Below are 24,290 nucleotides of genomic sequence, written 5' to 3'. Positions count from 1 at the left end.
GATCTTGCATTCTTCTATTGGCACCAATGAAGTTAGTCCCATTATCACTATAGATGATAGAGCATTTCCCACGTCGAGCTATGAATCTCCTCAGGGCTGCCATAAGGGATTGTCCCCCTACCCTTAGCATTCCCTTATCATCTAAGAAAGGATGTAAATCTGCAATTTTACTCTTCCTTGAAACGCAACACTTCGAGTTGAGACTGGCTATCTCTTGAGCGTAACACACTTGTTGTGCAATTTTGAAACAGGAGTGCAAGGCCATCTGCAGCTCTTGTGTACTTAATATCCCTAACCTCTTGTCTTGAGGATTGGCACTATTGTGAATAAATCGCCAACAATATGCAGTAACTCGAGTCAGTCGGGACAGTGACGAGTACTTCAGCATAAGTTCATCCCAGTTTGTACCTATCAACATGACTACAGGAAGTGTGCTTCGTGACTCAGGTAGTTCCTCTTCTGCATGGGCTGAGATTGTGTCTGGCCATGATTCAGTGGGCTCAGTTAACCAGGATGGTCCGTGCCACCACAGGTTCATACCTCGTAGTTGTCCTGGAGCAACACCTCTGGATATTAAATCTGCTGGATTCCAACTGGTAGGAACATGTCTCCATTCTGCCTTGTGAGAGTATTCTTGAATTGAAGAGACTCGGTTGGCCATAAATGTTTTCCAGCGAGTAGCAGGAGATGCGATCCAGGCTAAGACAACAGTGGAGTCTGTCCACAGGTACAGCTTGCTGACTGGCAGAGACAAAGCTGGAAGGGTCTTGTGGAGTAGTCGGGCAAGTAGTAGCGCTCCACACAGTTCAAGTCTTGGTAGTGTCAGTTTCTTCACTGGTGCTACCCTGGATTTAGAACATAATAATCTGACACAGGTCTGTCCCCCTTTGTCGACAGACCGTACATAAAGACAAGCTCCATAAGCTTGTTCTGAAGCATCATAAAAACCATGAATTTGTATATCAACAGGGGGTCCCTTACATGTGACTAACCGCTCAATATAAAATTCTCTTACTGCCTGTGGCTTAAAGTGAAGTTCTTCCCATTCTCTGACTAGTTGAGATGGTAGTCTGTCATCACAGTTCAGATTGACTAGCCAAAGTTTCTGCATAAAAACCTTGTACGAAATTACCAAAGGGCAGACCAACCCAAGTGGATCAAATATTGATGCAATAACAGATAAGACCTTTCGTTTAGTTACATGAGAGTCAGCATGATAGGGACTGTCTGAATACAGATTACCACAAATGAGAAAATGATCAGTGACTGGATGCCATAATAGGCCTAAAGATTTCACGCTAGTGCCTTCATCAAGACTTAAAGGCAGCTGGGTTTCCCTGTCCTCTTCTGAAACTGCTTCTAGTAATGCTGGGCGGTTTGAACACCATTTCCTGAGGTGAAATCCTCCACTCTCTAGTAAATTAATAATTTCAGACTGCAACTGAAGAGCATCCTGGATATCGTCACAGCCGCTTAATAAATCGTCAACATAAAAATCTCTGCGAACAATTTGTGCTGCTCTGGGGAACTTCGATTCTTCAACTTCAGCAAGTTGCTGCAGGCATCTGGTAGCTAGGAAGGGTGCTGATGCTGTACCATATGTTTCAGTTGTCAGTTCATAGTGAGAGGGTGGGTCCCTAGGTGATTCCCTCCAGATAATCCGCTGAAGTTTCCTATCATCTGCATGAACCATGACTTGCCGATACATTTTAGCAATATCTGCGGTGAAGGCAAAGGTATGCATTCTGAATCTTAGAATGATAGAGTAAAGATCCTGTTGTATTGTCATTACAACCATTAATATATCATTCAATGAAATATTGTTAGAAGTTTTAGAAGATGCATCAAATATTACCCTAGTTTTGGTAGTCGAGCTACTAAGCTTAAAAACTGGATGATGGGGGTAGATAATAGCTTCCACCTTCATTCCCTGACTGAGTACATGTATCCACCTTAACCATATGCCCCATCGCCTCATACTCGTGAAGAAAATTAGAGTACTCATGCTTAAGTGAGGGCTGCCTGCTTAAACGCCGTTCTAATTGAGTTAGTCTTGACATGGCATGATTGAAGGAGTTTCCCAGAACCTCAGGTTTCTGCTTGAGGGGTAAGCGAACTATGAATCTACCTGTAGCATCCCTAGTAGTATTCTCTGTAAAATGTTTTTCTGTGGCTCTCTCTTCTCTTGTCATGACTCGTGACGTAAGCTCTTCTATTTCCCAGAACCGTTGTAGTTGGGTGTCTAACCTGTCCTCTGACTTCAAGAAACATGTAGTTAGAGTAGGATTTTTCTCTTCCCTACGATGGTAGTGTCCAGCAATAATCCATCCTAGTTCAGTGTCTTGAAGGATAGGATAATCTGGTGATCGAGTTCTGCGCCCAGGTTTCAGTAATGAAAAGAAATGTTCTGCGCCTGTTAACAATTCAGTGTCACCTCGCTGGAAGAACTTGGGGTCAGCGAGCTTCAAATCAGTAGGCAAGTTCCAATGCTCATGCTGAATGTAACTACTGGGCATGTTACCTGTGATACGTGGAAAGACAGAGCAAGTCATACTCACAGTGAAGTTACTTACAGTGGATTGCAATTCTAACTGAACATTGTACCTTGATTGAGAAATGGAATCATTTATGCCGCTGATTGGTATGGGATTCTTCATTTTCTTAAGGCCTAATCGCTGTGCTAGACTTTCAGTGCAAAGATTAACCTGGCTTCCACTGTCAAGAAGTGCCCGGCAGACCTGCATTTGCCCCCTAGAATCTAGTACCTTGACCATGGAAGTGGACAGTAGAACCCCTACAAGGTCTCTTGTATTGCAGTATGTGTGAGGGGAGTTGGATGCAGTTTGATGGGCTGTACCTCCCTCTCTACCTGATGGATTATGTAATGAGGTGTGATGCTTCCGACTACATAATTTACAACCACGTGATTTGCACTGTTTGGCAGAATGCTCTGTACGCAAACAGTTAAAACATAAGTCCATTTCCTTAACCCTTCTTTGTCTATCTTCCACACTGAGAGCTGCAAACTCTTCACATTTAAATATCGGGTGATTACCATGACAGCAGGGACACTTTATGAGACTGGTAGTGGTGTAAGTGTAACGTGGTTGAGTATCCCCTTGAGGTTTAGGCTTATTTCTGTCAGCTTGTTGTCTGTGCGATGGTGTAGTGTGCTATGAGCTAGGGAAGTTCTCCAGAGCTTGCCGTTTGTGCTCAACAAATGACAGCAAGTCATCAAGTGATGGAACCCGAGTGTCTGCTTGTGATAATTCCCAGTCTCGTCTAGTACAAGCATCAAGTCCTTGAGCATACAGTTGAGTCAAAATAACTTCATGCAATGGAATGAGTGCATTCAAATGACTATTAAAAGTGTTAGAGTACCTTAACAGTTTTGTGGCTGTTTCACTGGAGACTGATTTTAAAGTTAAGAGTGCCTTAACATGAGTAGCTGCTATTAGTTTCTTGTTCTCAAATCTGTCCTTCAACATTTTCCACGCTACCTCATAATTTGCCTCTGTGATGGGTAAATTTTGAATTAATTGGCTGGCTGGGCCCTTGAGAACAGATACTAAGTAGTGAAATTTCTGGACACTTGGCAGATTATTGTTATGAATCATAACTTGAAAACTGTCCGCGAATGAGAGCCAGTTTTCGTATTTTCCATCGAAATGTGGAATGTTTATAGCCGGTAAGTTTAAATCTACCGTGTCGCGTGATGACTCTTCAAGGTTCGCTATTATTTTACTCATTTCACCCTTTACCTTGTAGTATTTGGTTTCGAATTCGGCACGCGCCTGATCATGAGCTTGCTCGTTTTCAACGTCTCCTAATTCTAATTCTGACTGCACGTCATCAAACTTCGACATTAATGCACTCATGTCTTCGTATCGCAGTTTAATTTCATGCGAATTCGAATGTTGTTGAGCGATGAAATTCTCAACGAAAGTTTCCGAGCGGGTAAGTTGCGCTTTAAATCGCGACCTCTGCTTAAGAAGCTTTTGCCTTGTTGAGGATTCCATGATGGAGGGGGTAAGACAATAACAAGGAGAAAAGGAGAGCCTTAAATGAATAGTACTGACCTGCCTTCTCAGTTGAGTTTACCTCTGGTGCTGGAACATCGAACCCGGTACTGCCAGATGATGTCATTAAAGTTAACTTCCAAGTATTTCCATGTGACTGTTGAAACTAACTACACGCCACGCTGCTTTCACGAGGTCCTCGTGGTGTAGATAATCCGGCCCGGTAATTGGACCATGTTTTCTACGTAAATTACTCACTTGATTAAATAACAACATTTATTACACTTACGACACTTATAACACATTACTAATACATAATACTGAGTACTAATGGGCTGATGCCCTCGATAACAGTCAGTCACATGTTCCCGTCTCCTCTCGCTCGAGGCACCCAAGCATAACAGTCTCTCATCCCCTTCCATCCACACCACTTCCGGCTGAGGGCCTTCAAATAAGTACACACTGAAGGGTGCTGCTATCTGTCCTAAAGTGGTAGCGAGTAACTAGGTGGTCTAGCCATAGCTAGGCCGGAACACATATTCTCGCATGGGTGTCTGAACTTTAATGTATGACCTTGTGTGATTTATTTAAATGTGCAAGGAATATCTTTCATGAAAATACTAGAAACAATCTATCCTTCTGAAATTATTTATAGAAAATAATATTGCCTATCCATGTATTTAATGTATGCCACCCTTACCATTCAGGAAAATATAACTTTATGGTAGAATACTAGGCTAAAATTTATTAAATTAAGAACCGACACTTCCTATAAGGATTCATTGTGATGATCTAACCTAGCCATAACATATTATAACTACCACAACACGTTGTCACTATTGTAGGATATGGTTTCTCTATCAACGAAATATAATTATGGTATCTCGAACATAAACGATCCTAACTTGCGTCAAATAACAACACCTTTCTCTTCAGAAAACATTTTTTTAATCGCCGTAGCAATATATATTCTCTCTCTCCTTTCTTCATTGAACTCATATAGCACCACAACATTACCTTCATTTCACATATCATATCTCTTCCATTTGTTTCCAATGTTTGTTTGTCTAACCCTTGTCGCGTTTCCCTACGGGGTCGGGTATGAGGTGAGATGAATCTGTCGTGGCGGGTTTTTATGACCAGATGCACTTCCTGACGTCAACCTCATCAGAGGAGTTAATGAGATGAAATGAATGACGTGATATATGAAGGTAGGGAGTGGGTGAAACCCGGTGCCGGCACATAGCCTACTCCTGTCGAATGGCACCAAGGGGTCTGCTCAAGGCTTAACGTCCCATCCGACAGTGACTATCAACAGCGTCATAAACTATGACTCCATATGAGCACTGCGGAGAGGTTTGGAATTTAATCCAGGCTTTTGGCACGCAATCTGGTGATTAGAAATTGTATACCACCACATCCCCTACCCTGCCGGCCAACATTCTGATGGTGAACATTTTTTCGACCAACGGGACTCGAACCGGCTAACCTCGGTGTCAGACCATTTAGACTTCAGCGCCTTAACGATCATGGTCACCAGGCGGGCTCTTCTATTTCTTTCCAATAACCCTCTGACGCTTAATATCATTTCATTCCGAATTATTCACGTCATTGGATCAATATCTTCATATCTATTTTCAACATGTCTTCGGTTCATTCTCATATCCACATATATATAACCCTACTCTGATTCCCTATGGCTATATCTAACCTTTATATTTCAATATATCAATCATCACTTCACATATAACCTTAAAGTGTTCTACGACTCTGCAGCACATTTCATAACTTGCCAACATTCTTTGGTTTCATTGCAATGGTATTATCATATTATTCATAACACACTCCCTAATTAGAATTGGTCTTGTCTTTTAGGAAGAATACCTATCTCCATGTATGTCGACACAAATGTATGACTATCGCACGAGAATCTAACATTTGAATCATTTCGAAGATATTAACGATCTAACTTTTACTCATAAACAAGTAAAATGTCTACATTTGAATTTATATCGCAATAATTTACTTTAATTTAATGAATAACTTAATTTTTTCCTTCGGCTCTGGGATTGGTTTATATCTGCATCGTAATCTGCGGCTCTGGTTTGACGTTCGCACTCCGCCGCTAGCCATCGAGATGTGGTCATTCTTTGCCGTCAGCTCAGTTTGGCCTCATCCAAACATTCTGCCCCGTGGTCTTCTTTAAAATGCATGGCCGTCTCGTCTTGCGCAATGGGAATATAAAAATTCATATATGAAGTTAACTGCAACATCATGCTGTATTCAAGGCCTTCTAACATAACAATTTCAATGAGAATCCGTTTAGATTGAATTTTTATCGTTTTAATCTTGCAGATGTCCAATATGCCTGCTGTTGTTTCAGCTTCTTATATCGTATAATATTGTTTAAATACTCGATATGTTATCGTTGCGTTACAAGGAATTCTTTCTCTTTTGATAGAATCAAGGCCTTGTCCTTGCCGTGATCATCTCCTGTATGTCAATTATTTTTATAATATTCCCCTTTAATCGCGTAGATTTGCGCGTTGTTCTGTTAATTTAACGCTGCAAATCTTTCTTCTTCCGACGATTTTCTTCTAACCTATCAATTTAAAGATGCGTCTCTAGCCTCTTGAATGTAATGCGTTCTCTCTCTACGATGGCTTGTTCATTTATCAATTTTACAATAGAGCTGTCTTTAACAATTCTAAGTCTTGATTTGTCTTAGCCACGGCCATGTTGATTTTGACTATTTTGACTTCGTGCTATATCGTATCTCCTTGATATATTATCGAGTTTGTGCGTTCTATTTAAATTCGTTATCGGCAATTGCTACTATCTCAACTCCACTGAATTCTATTATCAGAACAGTGAAATGGCATAGTACTTCCCATGAACATTGACATCACACACAGAACTTTGCGGTGAGATTTTTGTCCTTACGGAAAATAGCATTTTTCCTCTTCAAAAACATGTCTCAATTTTTTGGGTGGTATAAAGGAATAAAGAGGACTGGAGTGGTCTACACTAACTTCGAGTGTTAACTACTTAAGATATAGAAACCAAAGAATTATCTAAATGCACTATGCATGACTGGATTCGTGTGTTTGTAGTTGTTGTTCTGATTTAATTTGAATGGCCACTACGCACTGAACTGGATGAGATAGTGATGGGCAATGTTCTCGCTCCAGACTGACGTCACAGATCTCGAGACCGATTCCCCTGTGCTGCGATTTTTGCGATGTCGTAGTAACTACGAGTTTAAGCTTGGCAGTATATCATAAGCAGTTATTGCGTGAAGCTTAGCCTACAAGCAAATACAGTAGAGACAATACGCGACACTTACGGATTTAGCCTTGTTAAAATGGGAGACAAGTCGACGGTGGCGCTCCTAGTGACTTGAACTGAAAATTCGCGCTAAATTCAAATATCAATGGAAATGCATATAGGAAAATGGATAAATAAATGACGTCTAGAAAGAAAGTATTATTGCGATATTAACTTCGAAGTTGCTAAAGCAATTCTGGATAAATGAATGAAGAATTATTTAAAAGGTTATTATTTAAAAACTGAAATTAGACATATAAACAAAAAGTGAAATGGACTGCTGTGAAATGGCTTGATCTTTCATTTATGCATTACTTTTTTTGCTTTAGCATTCCTGCCTGAACATTTTCGGTTACATTTGTCTTTTTTCTCATTTAAAAACACTGTATCATCACATTAAGACACTTGTCAATAAAAATATCGGCACATTCCTTACGCATATGATGCAATGAATTAACATTTAAAAGCTGGACAATTTTCCTCTTCACATGAAGCCTACTAACAGAAAGAAAATCTATAAAATCCCGGCTTTAATCTGAGAAGAGGGATAAAAGAAAAAGCATGAAAATGTTGTCGATAGTGATGCTTTGAGGAATATTTACGTACAATTAGAGTAAAAATGTAACATACCCTTGGCTGTATAGTCGAGGATTTCTAAAGTCACTCGCCTGGAAATGATCTGAACAGATCTTAAATTCTTATATAAGCGCAACGTTCCTTCTTTCTTGTACACCTTATCCAAATCACTTCTGTGACATTTCAAAACCCACAGATCACACCTACAACACCACATCGGTATTGAAGGTTAACTGCTGCACTATACAATAAAATATGCGTATTATATTTTAAGCCAGTTAAAATATGGGTCGAGCAGCTCAGAAACTTATGAAGTACTATAAAAATCTCTTTGTCACTGGAAGAATATATATACAAACACAATATTATTTACATTTTCTTGTCACGTTGGAAGCGAAAGAAAGACCGCGCATTCTTCTCTACTTCATAGTTACTGCAGCCAAACACAGCACATACCTTTCCCCTGATGTTGAGAGGAAATATCAAGGAATGACACACGCTGCTATTTAATTATGTCAACTCACTGAAAACGCATAAACAACACCAAAAACTTCACACAGAAATACACGTGCTCTTACGACGGAATCAGTAGTTCTCAGGTCTACCCGCTAGAAAGTGCTCTAATAGGTGTCCCTCGATATCTCGCTGAGTGTCGCGTATTGTCTCTACTGCATTTGCTACAAGGAATACAAAGCCTGCTCACTCACAGTGCTCTCTTCAGAAAGTGTCCACCTGGCAGTGCGCGTCTTGACCACTGCAGCGCTAGTATACCACCTCACATCAGCACTCACTAGCATTGCTAACGGGAGTTGAAGGCAGCACAAATTTACCTCTATACTATACTTCCTGTATATTGTATAAGTTACTGAGCAGAATTAAGTAGAAAATAATAAATGTTCACCTTTTACCCCCTAGGAGTTCAATTCAGCTGTGGGTTTTCATTTCAGATAAGACACATAACTGTCGAAATATATGTCTGACATTTAAAAAGATATATGGTCTGCACTAGATATTTTTACTACCGCACCGTAGATTTTCAGTGAAAAGGAACGACTTTAACCATTTTCCTTGATATTTTCTTCTCAAGAAGTATTCTCGGCGATACTCATCTGCCATGCCATTAGCGTAGTTAGTGACAGAGGGGCGCAGAAACTTCTGCAGTATTATTCTGCTTAGTTCGTCAGGATGATCACTTTTCCCACACTGTAGAAAAGGATTTTTAGCAATATGTGGCAACAGTATTTCGGTTAATGTTTGTGCTATTTTTGGACTGCCTAGCGTTACCTATAGCATTTCGTCCGTTAGTTGCCCCAGTTTCATCAGCAGTGAAACAAAACTTGGCTTTGGATACCTGAGACCACCTCTGTCTTCGATTTTTATTAATGACGTTAGTGCAGAAGGACTCTGGATACTGCTAATTTTATCAAAACACACTTGACATGGCATGTGGTCTTCGACAACTCTTACCAAATGCCCTCCAATACATGCCATTGCAGCACTCGACATAGAAACGCATGGTGCTCCTTCAGCTTCCTTTTCGATGCTTTCCAGTTGTGTTTGAAAATTTATTGCTAATTCAGGATTCGTTGCTGCCGGTTCATCCACGTGAATTGTTGAGCTAGTACGTTTCCCTGTTGAGTTAGATGTTGCCATCCAGTCACTGTAGGCGGATTCATGTGCCACATTCCCATGAGAGATGCACTAATGAGTCCAGTTGTTAAAATTTTATGTAGGGCCTGTGTAACACTTGCAACGTTTGTTTGGTCGTTGCTACCTCCAAGTTGTCTGATGCAACTAAATAAGCTTTCTACTTCATCACAAGAAACTTTTCTGGTTAGCACAAAGTGGATGCCATTCTCAAGCACGTACTTGACACAGGATGGCAGATTTTGTTGTCAGGCAAGCTGCTTGATAAATTTCTTTACTTATGAATTCCACCGGACTTGCTGATGCTTTCTCCCAGAGTTCCAGATAGGAAATGAAGTCGTTCTCCAGCCATCCCAGTCTTTCATCATCAACTGAGAAGAAATGCATTGCGTCTTCATTCCGACAGCGAATGTGCTGCAAAGTGTTCTTCACGTTAAGGATGATGAACCATTTATTAACTATCGTCAAGAACTCAATAGTACCTTCAGCATCCTGAAATTCTTTTATTCCAAACTAAGACCCGTATTGACTCAAGAAAACGAGCGCCGAAATGACACCTGAAGGGAAAATATCCACGGCTCTGCCCATGTTCATCTTCTTAAATGTTGTCGGTTAGACATGTTTGTGTGTCAGTATTCTTACTAATTTTACTTTTATACCCCTCTGCAAGTCGTACAACTTCCTGATGAACCCACCAGATATGGGTTTCCGATCCTTGACCAAATGCTTCTTCACGTCTAGTAATGCATTTCATAAAATTTTCAATATATAACATTGGTCATAAGAGAAATACATTCTGTGAGCTGTCCGAGGGATGTGGCACATCGGGTAAAGGGGTACTACCTCCAGAAAGCAAACGGAAAAGTTTCACATTTGTGGAGTGATTATATGCCACTATACGTACAACTCGAATAGAAGCCTTTTCCACTTCATCAATAACTTCAACAGCTAGTTGATGAAGTACTTCAGCCTTTAGGTCCTTAGTGAAAAGTACGCCACAGGGATTTTAAAATTAGAAGCAAGTCCAACGAACACAAAACACAGACTTGCAATCACTTTTTCTCGGCCTAAATCTTTTTCCAGTCCACCCAGTGACACACGTCCATGTACTTCATCAGCTGCTTTACAGTCAAGCGCGCGGGGTTGAATAGTCATCTAATCTACAATAATCGAGCCAAATGTATTTATTCTCTCGGTGCATTTTGCTTCTTCGTGCAGTCTCTTTACTATTAAGCTTGAAACCATTACACTAGTTAAGCTTCCAACATAACGTTTGATAGTAGACTTAGAAGGCAAGCTTAACAGTTCAATACTTCGTATAAATCTATAACCTGCCGGGGACTTACTGTGCCAGATAATGCAATACCTGAGTGTTATATCACTCCACCTGGGCTTTTTCTTTGTACACATACTTTAAGCTGTTCTTGTAGAAACGCTGCTTTTAAATTTCTTTCAGCACTCGAAGCCTTAACTGCGTCTATATTATAATCGACCATTTTTTTCTCTAGCCTACTGACTTGTTTTTTGAGTTGCTGTTAGTAACGCCTCAGTGCAGATATCTTCTGCCTTGCACGTTGAAGTGACCTACGCAGTGTTTGTAATGTCCTATTCCGCGAGTTTATATGTCGCACATGTAACTTTGTTTGTGTAGACACATCATTCTTGGCCAAATCACTACAAACTGAGTTACCAGTTGGGGGGGGGGGGGGGGGAGCCGACATCTGGAGCATAAGAATTATTCGGAAAAGAACCAGCATAGGGAAATGTTCTGGGTATAATTGATTTTACAATACATCTTCTTGGCACTGAGAGTTTAATTTTCTTACTTGGCGGGTAATCACTAAAGACGCTGGACACCACATCAGGCTTTAACCACTTTAGTTTTAATTCAGGTTTATAGTCACATTCCATAAAATGATTACTGCACATGACGGAGTGGTCACTAGGGTTCCATAACTTATCCTTGATACCACCTACACAACAGAATAAGGAAATTATTATCATCGGAACAGCAACCTAGATTTTGCCGTCACATAGTCTGCGTATTTACTTTTCCATACCTTGTCTGCTTATCGCTTTAATCCATAATTCCCTAGTTGGCTCGTGGCAAGGGAATTCATGTAAATTAGTTCCAGGAACTTTATTTCTAGAGCCTTGTTTACAAAACGGTAAGCAGCAGTACACCATTGTAGTATAATTGACGTATTTTAACAATACGACGTCACCAGTAAGCATACAACGTGTAGAAATACCCCCAGCCGAGGTGATCATGTGAGGTTGAATTACAGTGCCTCTCGCAGCAAATATAGCATCCACACGGCGGACAGCTATGAGTGGCTACTGGGCAGGCATGGAATTCCTTGTAGGCTAAGCGTGAAGTAACGTTCTCATATGGAAACGTGTGAGCTGATAAATTGTGTCAAACGCTTGGAAATGTACTGCGTGTTCAACTATGAACTCCTTAATACCATAAACGAAAGTGAAAACAGAATGTCAGAACCTTAAACCGTTAACAACTTATTTGAGGCGGACGTCTTAACTGAATAACCCTGTATAATTTGTGCATAACTGTCCTGTACATAGCAAGTACACTTCCCAGAATACTAGTGGCGTGCATTATTCGAACTTGAGACGGGGAAGATGTACTTTGCTGCATAAGCAACCGTCATTACACATGAGTTGAACGTGTAAACTAAAATGCCTGAGTTTGTTCCAATTCTTTCCACAGGAGTGATGAGGAACGATCTGGAGACCGATTCTCGTGTGGTGCGAGCTGTGCGACGTCCCATTAACTACGAGCGTAAGCTTGATAGTATATAATCAGCAATTTTCATATGGAAACGTGTGTGCCGATACATTTTGTCGAAAGCTTAGGAAAGCACTGCATGTCGAGATTTGTAATGTGAAAAAGAGTTTGGTGCACCTTGAAGAATTTCTCCGAGATGACATTTTGCCAACCGTTTTGGACACTGAAGTAGTCAGCAGTAAATAACGAGATGATTATTTTCATGTTGCTTAGTGACAGAGTGGTCTGTCCTGAATCATGTCGACAACGTTGACGTCCTCATTTTAAGGTGAACCCCATTCTTCTCTCCTGCGTAGCGAACAGTTCTTTTAAAAAATGAATCTTTCTGGCGAATGTATTCCAGTAATGCTACTTCAATGGAAAGCAGTGCCAAGCTTGAGTATTTTTTTTCTCCCACTCTGTTCTTTGAGTAGGTTTTTATTCTTTCTAAAGCTGAAAAGGTCCTTTCCACCGACGCAGTAGACACTGGTATAGTACAAATGATCGCAATTAACTTAGAAAATTGTGGGAAACAGCAAATTAATGATTGTTCTGAAAAGAGGCTCATTCATTCAAATGGACTCTTTTCATTAAGCTCCTCGCTACTGTAGAACACCGTTAGTTCGTTTCTCAACCTAATTTCATCGAAATGACCAGGGTATATAGAAGACTAGAAATTTCAGCTTGAGGGATATTTTTCTGATAAATTTCATACTTCCCTTTCTCCGCAAATATTTGTCCTAAAAAGTTCAATTTCCCATAATCCTGAAAACGCATGTCGAGGTGACTGTCAACATTATCAAATATTTCACAATAAATTTGTTTGTAATTAGGACTGTTTCTTTCTGTTGGCTCACCTATTTCTTGTGCTGTTTCTGCATAGGTGGACTCAAATTCGCCCCTTAAACGAATAAATGGCCTTCAGAATTCCATCAACTTTTCTCAGGCAGAAAATGATGTTGAAAGCTTTTGTTTTTTTGTTTTTGGTAGGGGCTTAACGTCGCGCCGACACAGATAGGTCTTATGGCGACGATTGGATAGGAAAGGCCTAGGAGTTGGAAGGAAGCGGCCGTGGCCTTAATTAAGGTACAGCCCCAGCATTTGCCTGGTGTGAAAATGGGAAACCACGGAAAACCATTTTCAGGGCTGCCGATAATGGGATTCGAACCTACTATCTATTCCCGGATGCAAGCTCACAGCCGCGTGCCTCTACGCGCACGGCCAACTCGCCCGGTTGAAAGTTTTCGTCTGGAGGATATTGTAGAGAACGTCAGTGAAAGCAAATATGATGTCAAATGTCCTAAGGAGAAAACAAACATTGGCTGACTGGTCAGCGTTGAGGCCTTCGGTTTAGAGGGTCCCGGGTTCGATTCCCGGCCGGGTCGGAGATTTTAATTGCCTCTGATTAATTCTTCTGGCCCGGAGACTGGGTGTTTGTGTTTCCACTTCATATTCAGACAACACACTACACTACCATCACAGAAACACGCAATAGTGATTACATCCCTCCATATAGGGTTGGCGTCAGGAAGGGCATAAGGCCGTAAACCAGGTGCGACACATTTCACACACGCGACCCCGCAGGTGTGGGAAACGCGGTAGAAAAAGAAGTCATAAGGAGAAAACAAAATGTGAAATCATTCAGCGTGAAGAGGTAATCTTTCACTGGAGCTAAAATTTCATTCTCAATTTCGAGGAAATTGCGTAGCATTGAGTTAAAAACTTCACACAAATCACTTCTGTGAATGAACACGGTGCTCACTAACCTCTTTTTATAGTTCCACCGAGTAGCTGAAACACTAGGAAGTCTTCACTGCAAATACTCTTCCAGGAATTTAGCCCGTTTAGGTGAACGTGAAAAGAAAGCAGCAATCCCATTAAGAGAGCAAAAAAAAATATTTTGCATTCAGACAACTTGTTCAGAGTATGGGACAAAACTAGATTTAAGCAGTGCGCAATAGCAATGAATAAATACAGCTTGAGGATGTGTTCTTTTAATTAAAGCTTGCACTCCATTCATATGCCCGGCCTCCATGACTAAATGGTTAGCGTGGTCACAGGGGTCCCGGGTTCGTTTCCCGGCAGGGTCGGGAATTTTAACCATCATTGATTAATTTCGTTGGCCCGGGAACTGGGTGTATGTGTCGTCTTCATCATTATTTCATCCTCATCACGACGCGCAGGTCGCCTACAGGCAACAAATCAAAAGACCTGCACCTGGCGAGCCGAACATGTCCTCGGATACTCCCGGCACTACATTTAATTTTTTCATATGCCCGGCAATTGAAGCAGCTCCTTCGCAAGACTGTGCAATTAACTTGTTATTAGTCAAATATTGTCTTACGATTTCTGAAATGCCTAAAGCTGTTCTGTTTTCACTGACGTAACTGTACCCGACAAATCTTTCTTTTGTTTGCCCATTGTAAACATAACGTAGAACGGGGTTGTGCGGTGTTGGAAACATCAGTCGCCTCGTCCACTAAAACTGAAACAAACTTGGCTTCTTGCAATTCAGATTTTATTTCTTCCAGCAACAAGTTCTCCACTGCACCAAAATAAATCATTCTGAATTCTATTTGATACACCCCTAAAAACTGCGGATGTCTCCAAGTGGGTTTTCAAGAGAGGGTCATATTCTGCAGTGTATTTTAACAGCTCAATGTAGTTACCCTTATTAACTGAGGTTACACACTCGTCATTCCCTCGGAAAGAATGTTCTTGCTTACAGGCACACAACATTAACGAAATGCTTCAAGAGTTCCCTGTTTTGTTTTACCCTTTCGTTAAGAAATGTGATTCCCTGTTTGAGCTTGTCATCTAGTTATGTGTCCACCCTAACTTTACCAAACGACGCTAAGAGGCAAGAGGCTCTGATGTGTCCTATAGACTCTTCGTGAGAAACAACTGCTTTGGTAAAATTTCCCAGATTAATATACCCCGTTTTAGTCCAGCTTGTGTTTCTGTCTTTACCAAAAAGAAGGCAAGATAAACATTCTGTCAACCAAACATTTTTTTCATACGAAAAAGCAGTGAGGTGCCTAGTGAAACCTTTTACTTGTTTTGTTAAGCCTGGTAAATCTGGAGTTGCCCTACCTTCTATTATAAGGCTGCATTTTTTTGTGGAAAGGTCTATCTGAGAAAGGCCTTTCAAGAATATTTTCAACCCCCCCCCCCCACACACACACACACTCTCTCTCTCTTCCAAATTGATATTCGCGGCAGTGACAACACCATCATAACTTAATCTACAGTACAGCATCACGACGCATAACACATGTTATATTCATGAATAATGGCACAGAACTCATGAAAACCTCACCTGTAATCCAGGAGGAACACTAAAAAAAAAAAAATTCACTATAATATACCACCATTACAGGTAACCAAATACAAAATTCCTTTACTTCGTGCTTAGCACTGTGTTCATGCTAGGCAACCTAAATATTTTGCTGCGGCTATCGGAAAACATACTGTACACGTATCATTGAACTGCTCGAAAAAACTTTATACATGCCAAAATCCAAAAATTAAAATATTTTATATTACAATTGATTTCATAAACAGGTTCTGTTTTTATTAGCAAGACGATATGTAAGTGGCTATATTGTTAGCTTATTGAAATTTTTCTTGTAGCCTCTAGTGTGTGGTGCTGAACAGTTTGAGAGTCAAGTATTAAAACTGACATGCCCTACCTAAGCTAGTTGGCCTGTCACTGTAAATTGCTGTCGGGGGAGGGCCCACAGCCCCGCTCCGCGCTCAGGACAAGGAAGCTTTAAGTGCATACGTCCTCCAAGCAACTTAAATTTCGCTGGGGTAGCTCTCTTTCACGCTGGCAAGGAAACCCAGCCCCGCTGGAGAACCTGAACTGCGGTAGAGAGAGCAGATCGTTGAGACAGCTGTATTTGGCTTAGATATTTGCAGTTTTTAAACTTTATAAAAAGCGTTCTAAGGAATAATAAGAAAATAGAAATACAAAGTTATTTACCCCAGCAGTGCTGGGGTAGATGGGATTCAGTGCTCGCCACTGATTTCCAGTACTTAACACGGTTTACAATAAATACTATAGGTTGAGCTTTCTACTAGCTTAACATTATAAGTGATAATAAAGTGAAGTTGAACCATAATTACCCTACACCAACAACAAGAAAAGAAAATATGACAAGAAATACTACTTGTTTAACTTTCTAAATCCAGCATCATTATATAAAGAATTCACACACAACTTATGTATTTCCAGGGCCCTGTTTCACAAAACGAACTAATAATATTAGAACTCATAAAAATAAGTATTAGTTAACCAAATTCTGTTTCATAAAGATTTACAAATGACTAATAAAATACTGTATCTTCACTCATAATATTAGTTCACTAGCCAGCTGATACAAATGGAGGTTAGAATTGGTCCGTTGGATATGTTCTTGGTTTGTGTTTGTTCCTAGCAGTAGGCTAGAGCTTAACTACAACCGGCTATTAATCCATATGTTCTATAGGCTTACTTGATATTTATTTTCATTGTTGTGACTTTGATTACGAGAATGAATAAAGTGAAAATAAGGTGAGAGAAGAAAGTTTCTATGCAGAAGGAGATCGAGTTAAAGCGTCAACTATTCGCAGCCTTTTGCTCACTATAACCCTCCTTGTTCTTTTTACTTTTTTATTTTATATGTTCTTAAAAATCTCTCTCGAGATGACTAGCAAAATCTTGGTTTAATACCCTTTGTGGGTGGGAGCAGTTGTATAACACCCACGGTATGCGCTGCCTTTCGTAAGAGGCAATTAAAAAGTGGCTCTCAATTTGGGAGCGTGGGTTGGTGACCACGGGCCCAGAGCTTAGTCTCGGCATTGCTTCCACTTACTTGTGCTAAGCTCCTCACTTTCATCTATCCTATCTGACATCCCTTGGTCAAACTCTTGTTTTCCGACCCTGATGGTATTAGGTTGCGAGGCCTAGAGTTTGTTTCATTTTCACGCCCTTCATGGCCCTTCTCTTTCTGTGGACGATATCTTCATTTTTCAAAGTGTTGGATCCCTTTCGTTTTTCTACCTGATTAGTGTTATATAAAGGATGGTTGCCTAGTTGTACTTCCTCTTAAAACAATAATACATTTTTTATTAAATTAACACTTTGTTTAAAAGTCTCCTGTTCCACAAACACATTTCCAATATTTGTTATGAATACTGTTCATTAACACGTTTCTGTGAGATTTATGAAAATGGTTGGCTGTGAGAGTCGTTTGTTTCTTTACATAAAGTGTCCAGAGCGGTATGTTGGAATTGTATTTTTTTTACATATCACTGACATTATTATAGGTTATAGTTAGCGGAGACTTTGAAGACGTAAACATGTGCAATAAGAGGCAACAGAAGCAAGTTGTTATAATGAATATGAGAAAAACGTTATTATAGATTTAATTTGAAAATATGCAGGTGTGCTTGAAAAATAAAAGAATGGACGGGTATATCACAACATTCATTATATTCTTAAGAGTGCAATCTAAGGCTCCTACAACACCGGGAAAATGTGATAACTGATATACATCTTGAATGTTTTTCAGACATTCTTTTACTATGGGGAAAGTAATGTAATGTCTTGCCAATGCAGCGGAAACTCTTTGCACAATTCTAAACACTCTTGCCTTGCAATCATGAGCGTAGTTGCCTACAATTACATGAAAAGTATCTGAAGCATAATATCTAAGAACTATAAGCTACTCCTGTACTGGAGACTAATAAGTTGTAATCTGTGGGAAACTCAATCTTATTTTCAATTTCTTCTAGTATCTTGTTCATTATGGCTTTGGTATTAGGAACCCATCTTTGAAGAAAACTTTCTTCTAACTATAAAAAGGGCATTAATTGCTTAGTATGGGTCATCCTTTACCTTCTACAGTTTATAGTTTTGATAGCTTCAAACTTACTTCTTCTAGATGCTGTCATTTTGAAATTTCACACAGCTGTTAAGAGGTTTTAACAAAGAGCTGGTGTCATGTTAATTTAACACAAGTATCAACAATTTGTTAGCGTTAACAATTCTTGATGAGACTGTAATTTTGTTATACTGTGTGATAAATCTAATTAACAGCAGTGTTAACAGTTAACATTCCTTGAAAAAACTGGGCCTATCAGTTATCTTGAACAGAAGTATAATGAATTCATAAAAATTAACATACCTTGAACAAATATCAATGTTATCTACCCCAAAATAGAACTCTTGTTCTATGACATGCTATAACTTGGATTCAATATAAGAAATGCATTTCCTAAAATGCAACATAACTTACCATGACAAAAGAAATGCTTTGAATCCAATCAAATGCGGTCCATATCTGAAGAGTGAAGCAAATTGCTGGTCTCAGAAAAGGGATAGAATTAACAGGGAACACAGTTTTTATATATATGTACAGAAATTATTTATTCTTAAATTATGCAAACATTGCAAGATCAATACAAATCTATCTCAACAAGCAAACTGGGGAAGAAACTACGATATTGCTTTTAAAACAAATGCAATGTTATTGATTCCAACTGACTTGACTATGTTCAAACGTCAATCACATAGTTCTCCTTTTTTTTTAATTAGAACAACTTTAGTCCCTAGTTCTGTAAAGACAAAATGGTTGGAGTCCACACAAACAGATTCACAACTTTGAGTAGTACGGTGTTTCTCTGAACACGATGTAAACAATCCATATTAACCATACAAGCCATATTGTCATTCATAGTCACCATTCTTAATTGGTTTTATCATGTTTGTGAAGATATATCTCTCAAGGCAGTTCTATTTACACCAGTTGGTTAAAAAGAAAAATGTCTTCATTACAGGACTTAATTAAATGAAATATTTAAAACATGATAGTTTTTTAAAGTAGAAAGATTATAACTTACAAATAGAACACTGTCTTAACCAGACTGATATGAAACTCTTATGATGGGGGGAAAAGATTGGGAGAAATTGTATATATAAAAAATAAGTATAAAAGTTGGAGTAACATATTATAAAGATAATTACTACAAGGAAGAAACATGAAGCAGCAAACCATGTTACTCGATTTTTTCATAATTTGGTAACTGCAGTACCGCAATTAAAAAGCATTAGTTAAGAATGAGATTTTTATTCTTATCAGCAGACAAGAATTCCATCTCAATGCAATGAAATATGTATGATAATTTTTTTCTACTTCCCCCCACTGCAGGAGATGAAAAGAGAATTACAGAGAAGTAATCCAAGATAGCAACGAGAAGTAAGAGATCTATTTATGAACTGTTCGATGCTTCAATCCCCCACTTCTCTACTTCTCCAGTGTATTACAAAATCAGATGCTGGACTACAGCCCAGATCCACATTCCTTGTATAATTCATTACAACAGAAGTAACTTAAGCTTTCCTATGAACTATAGAATTTAATTTTCATTGGGAAATTTTTTGTTTTTCTGTTTATAAGAAACAGGCTTTTATTCTTTTTTTGTTGTTGTTGCTAACCTAGCCTTCAATAATATTGCTTTATGAAACTTTCAATTTGTAACAACAGCAAAATAAAATGTAGGGCCTTTGTTGATATTTACTTGTTCTTATTTTGGGGCAAGTATATGGGAGAAGAAAATCTTGTACATGGGTTTAATCATTCCTACTAATCCCTATTTCTGGTGAAATAGATTAATACCTCCACACATAATCATTTACATGAAACTGCACACACAAATAAGCTAATATAGAATGGCTACGTTATATTCCGCAATCAATACAACCATGTTCTGAAAATCTTGGGTGTGTGCATATATACTATAGTAAAAGTAAAGGAGATAAGGATCAAAGGCGCCAGCATATATTACCTTTAAACTGGAGATACCACGTACAGAGCAGCAAGAAGATCTTAGCAAATTTTCCACGTTCAAACTAAGGTGTATGCTAATAATTCATACAACAGGAGACTGAATCTGGTTCTTGGTCCTTCCAAAACAATTACATAACTTGTAGTACAGATTTTTCATCTACTAACCAGCGTTACTTGCTCGATTTTTACACAGTGACAATCGTCTACAAACGTATTGCCATAGATTGTTCCCTGTAAATGCACCCACTTCTTACTACTCACCACAGTTTCCCATCACTCAGTTCTTACATTCATGATCTTCTGAAACATATTGCCTCAAATGTCTTTTCCTTAATCATGACAAAATACAATTTCAACATTTTTTTCTTTTTTTTCATTTTAAAGAGAAAGACAGTGATACACTGGTACACGTTACAACTTCTTACTTTTACTTCCACAGAATTAAATATCAAATAAATATAGTGGAGAAATGTTCTGAAACACAAATATTCCATTTCTTTGCATGACAATGATTTCTTATCTTAATCCTCTTAAATGGTTTTGATTTAAGAATTGAAGTATAACATTCTCTTATTTTAATATTATTCATTATAGCTAATGTTCCATTTCTCCAGAATCCTTGTTTGACATCTCAGAGACAGCAAGAGAGAGACCATAATTCTTTGAATATCTTGAAATAAATATCAGTTCATTCACTGCTACAAGTGCTAACTGCAACTGTACACATTACACCAGCATTTACAACATTAAAAAAGATTACAAAATTTTGTTTTGTAAGTACATTATCATGGTTCAGGCTATAATTTGCAATACATTTAAGCAAAGAAAATAATCCTGGGAAATTAATTTCTGAATAATTTAAATTTATTAGTGAACTCTAAAACAATGTTTGTCTCAAAGACTTTATTGTTAACAGTTTACACACCAAACCAGTTGGCTACAGATTTTGTTGATTATGGGTTTGCTTCAACCACAGTTCACAAAAGGAAAACACCTATCAATGAGTTACACAATTCAAACCATTACTAACAAAGCACATGCAAGGAATTTAACTATACGTAGTTCAATAAACAAGTTTCCTGTATGCACCACTGTATGCCTTTCACATTTTATTTTGTAGCATAATACCTTTTAATTTCCTAACAATAAATAAAGGAAAAATTAGCAATGCAGTTTTACTCCTTGTTGGAAGATATTCAAGAAATAACTCCATAAAATGATACTCATCCATGCTCAATTTGTTAACCTTAAGTCACAAATAACGAAACAAAAATTTTACTTACAAATTCTGTTTCAAAACCTATTTCAACTGATTTTCTCAATAGATCCTGTAAGGTTCATGACAATATAAATGAAAAACCACTTCCGGTATTTCTATCGCAAAGCTTAGAATTTAATAGTTATCATGAGAAGGTTTTAAAAGATAACTAACTTTCTAAAATTCAATACCATTTCAGTTTCTGTACAGCCTCCCTCTTTCTAGATTTCATTTTATGTTTTGTTTTTGCCATTCAACTCACCACTTTTGTTAGCAGTTAACACATTGAAATTCCTATTGAAACTACATGGAAAATAAGGTTAAGTAACTCTATTAATTGCAATTAACCAAATAAATACTAGAAGGAACATATGAATACTGCTGTCATGCAAACTTCACACACAGCTGCCATCTACAAACAAGCTATTGTATTCACACCAAATGCCATTCATCAAGGTCAGAAACAAATAAACAGTTTGATACTGGTCTATGAAATGAGAATTCGAAAAGGAGGGATTGGTTTTTTAGTAGCAAGTATAAAAAAAGGCAACCATGAGCTAACCCCTGAACATGAGGGAAACCTTTCATCTCAAACTTGTGCTGGTGATTGAGGCTACGTTTGACATATACTGTGAGGTAATATCTTATTTCCTTTAAGACCTCACTTAGTTGCTTCCAGATGATTTTGGGCTTGGTACAGCAGTAAATTTTATGGAAGAGAATTCTTCATTATGCTATTTTTCATGTACAAAAAACAAAAAAAATCAGCATGTATGTCAAGAAATTTCTTCAACTACCAAAGACAGTATCTCGCTGATAATGAATCAAGAAGGACCAAAAATGTCTTGAATGCAATTAATGGAAAAATGCACATAATGTAACCCACTTTACACAGCTTATCTTATGTGAATTCTTCCAACAGCATATGAAATCAGTTCTGACTTAACAACGTTCTTCATTACTTCGGGCTTCTGTGCAGTTATCCACAAAAGATCCAAACAGTGTATCCTTGGCACTTTAGTTATGTCAAATCATGTATTCCTGTTCCATGTCCAGAACTACTGTGCCAGTTTGTCAAACGTTGTGCGTTCAAAGATCTAGATTCACATTCCTAAGCAGATGTACCATTCACCATGGCTTCCTTAGGTTTCCCTTCTGCTCGCTTGGAGGGCGGTGGCCTTTGATTACGGGAACCCTTAGGCTCTCGTTGGTTCTTTGGTGGTCCTTCTGCCGCTGGTGTTCCTTCTTTGCTTGTGAATGCTGACTGATCACTTGGACCTGGAGCCATGCCACCACCTAAAACAACAATTAAGTTCATAAATCACAAATTGAAGATACTAGAATATTTGGTCCCCTTGAATTTTTCTGTATTACATGAAATCCCTACAACAATAAAACCCCGAAAAGGGCCAGAACTTCATCTTGAAGAGGGGTTCCATTATGTGTCAACAAATCTACTAACTATGGTCACTCACATTTCAGAGTTTGTAAATGTCAACAGAATAAGGCAGGATTTGATTCGATAACCTTCAGCAATGGAACCAAGTACTTAACTGATTGACATTGTACCGGGTGGTACACCTCCACGCCGCTAATTTAAAATGTGCGCCAGTTGAAAATCCTCTGCTGGAGGAAGTCTGAACTTTATCTACGGTATTAATTTTCTACTTTCTCAGAAGATGTCATTACCTGGAAATTTTGGAGTTTTTGAACTGTGTCATTTTCGACGTATTTTTGTTTTGCTTGCAGTAAGAAGTGTGAACTTTCTCTTCTAGAGGACACTACTGAAAAACTACAATGGTGCACCCTAGTGCGATGTGAAAGAACTATTTTTTGGAGAAATTTTTATTTCAAAAGTTTGTTTCTTGTTAAATTTCTTTCTGTTATTGTTTAAGTTGGCTGTATACCCCTCTCTTTCCCCTTGTTTTGCATTTAGCCAATCCCGAATTTCTTTAATTAATTTCTGACCAATCTGATGTATCTTCCCCCAACTTGAATATGTTGCTGTACCCTACCCAATAAAGTGATTGTGGGCGGGTGTTTTCTTCCCTAAAACGCCTCGAACTTTCCGCGAGAGTATATAAACTGCTGATTTTTGGGTCTCTGCGCCACTTCTGTACCATCTCTCAGTGTGTAAAGTACATAGCAGGGGGCGGGTAGCGCCTCTTTCTTTGGCAGCGGTCAACAACAAGGTAATGGCCGATTAATAACTTCTTTCCTTGCTAGCTCAGCAGTTTAACTCTCGGGGCGGGTCCGAAGTTTTTCCATAATGTAACCTTCCTTAAAATGTAAAGACCTTTGGGATCTATTCTATCTTTAAACTACATATCGGGATAGAGAGTGCTTAACCCTCTCGAGCTCCCACTCATATTGTTTTGAGGTGAACTTATTTTTCTCAACCTATTCTTCTTTAACGTAATGTAAATTGTTTCTTTCTTAAGTCACCTCTTTAGTATGGGATTAGCCCTTGTATTAACGGCCTAGTGCCAAGTAGGTTTTAAACAAAGAGTATTAGGAGCGGAAGTTCGCCTCCTCTCAAATTGTTATTTTAGAGGTCATGTAATTAATCTTTTCTCACTTAATAGACCTCAGTAGGTTGGGTATTTTACCCCTGTGTCTATGTCCTGAGAGGACAACTTGAAGGTGGAGTTTGGTGTGGCCTTTCAGAGGCTTAAAGTTTGAGAGCGAGTAGCTCTTTCTTGAAAACTGAGTGTTGTATGCCTCGAGGAGGCTTTTCTGTGTAATTTGGAGCAAGTGCTCCTGAGCATGAATGGGGTTTTCTGCCCTCTGTTAAAACTTATTTTGAAGTAAGGTTGGGCTGATTGCCCAAGCATTGTGAAGTCGGG

The 24,290-nt window shown here is 38.8% G+C and overlaps 1 protein-coding gene across 2 annotated transcripts in view; it reads right to left on the bottom strand.

Annotated features, from left to right (window-relative positions):
- Positions 1-18,731: 18,731 nt before the first annotated feature.
- The window catches only part of Fmr1 (synaptic functional regulator FMR1), a 604,856-nt gene continuing 599,297 nt past the window's right edge, over positions 18,732-24,290 (bottom strand). For both annotated transcript variants that reach the window (XM_067136974.2, XM_067136973.2), the window contains one exon: positions 18,732-22,740. In XM_067136974.2, coding sequence (XP_066993075.1) covers positions 22,556-22,740 — 185 coding nt within the window. In that variant the 3' untranslated portion in view covers positions 18,732-22,555. The remainder of the gene's footprint in view (positions 22,741-24,290) is intronic.

Source organism: Anabrus simplex, chromosome 1 (assembly GCF_040414725.1).
Source record: "Anabrus simplex isolate iqAnaSimp1 chromosome 1, ASM4041472v1, whole genome shotgun sequence".
Lineage (NCBI taxonomy): Eukaryota > Metazoa > Arthropoda > Insecta > Orthoptera > Tettigoniidae > Anabrus > Anabrus simplex.
This window is presented reverse-complemented; position numbering and strand designations above follow the sequence as displayed.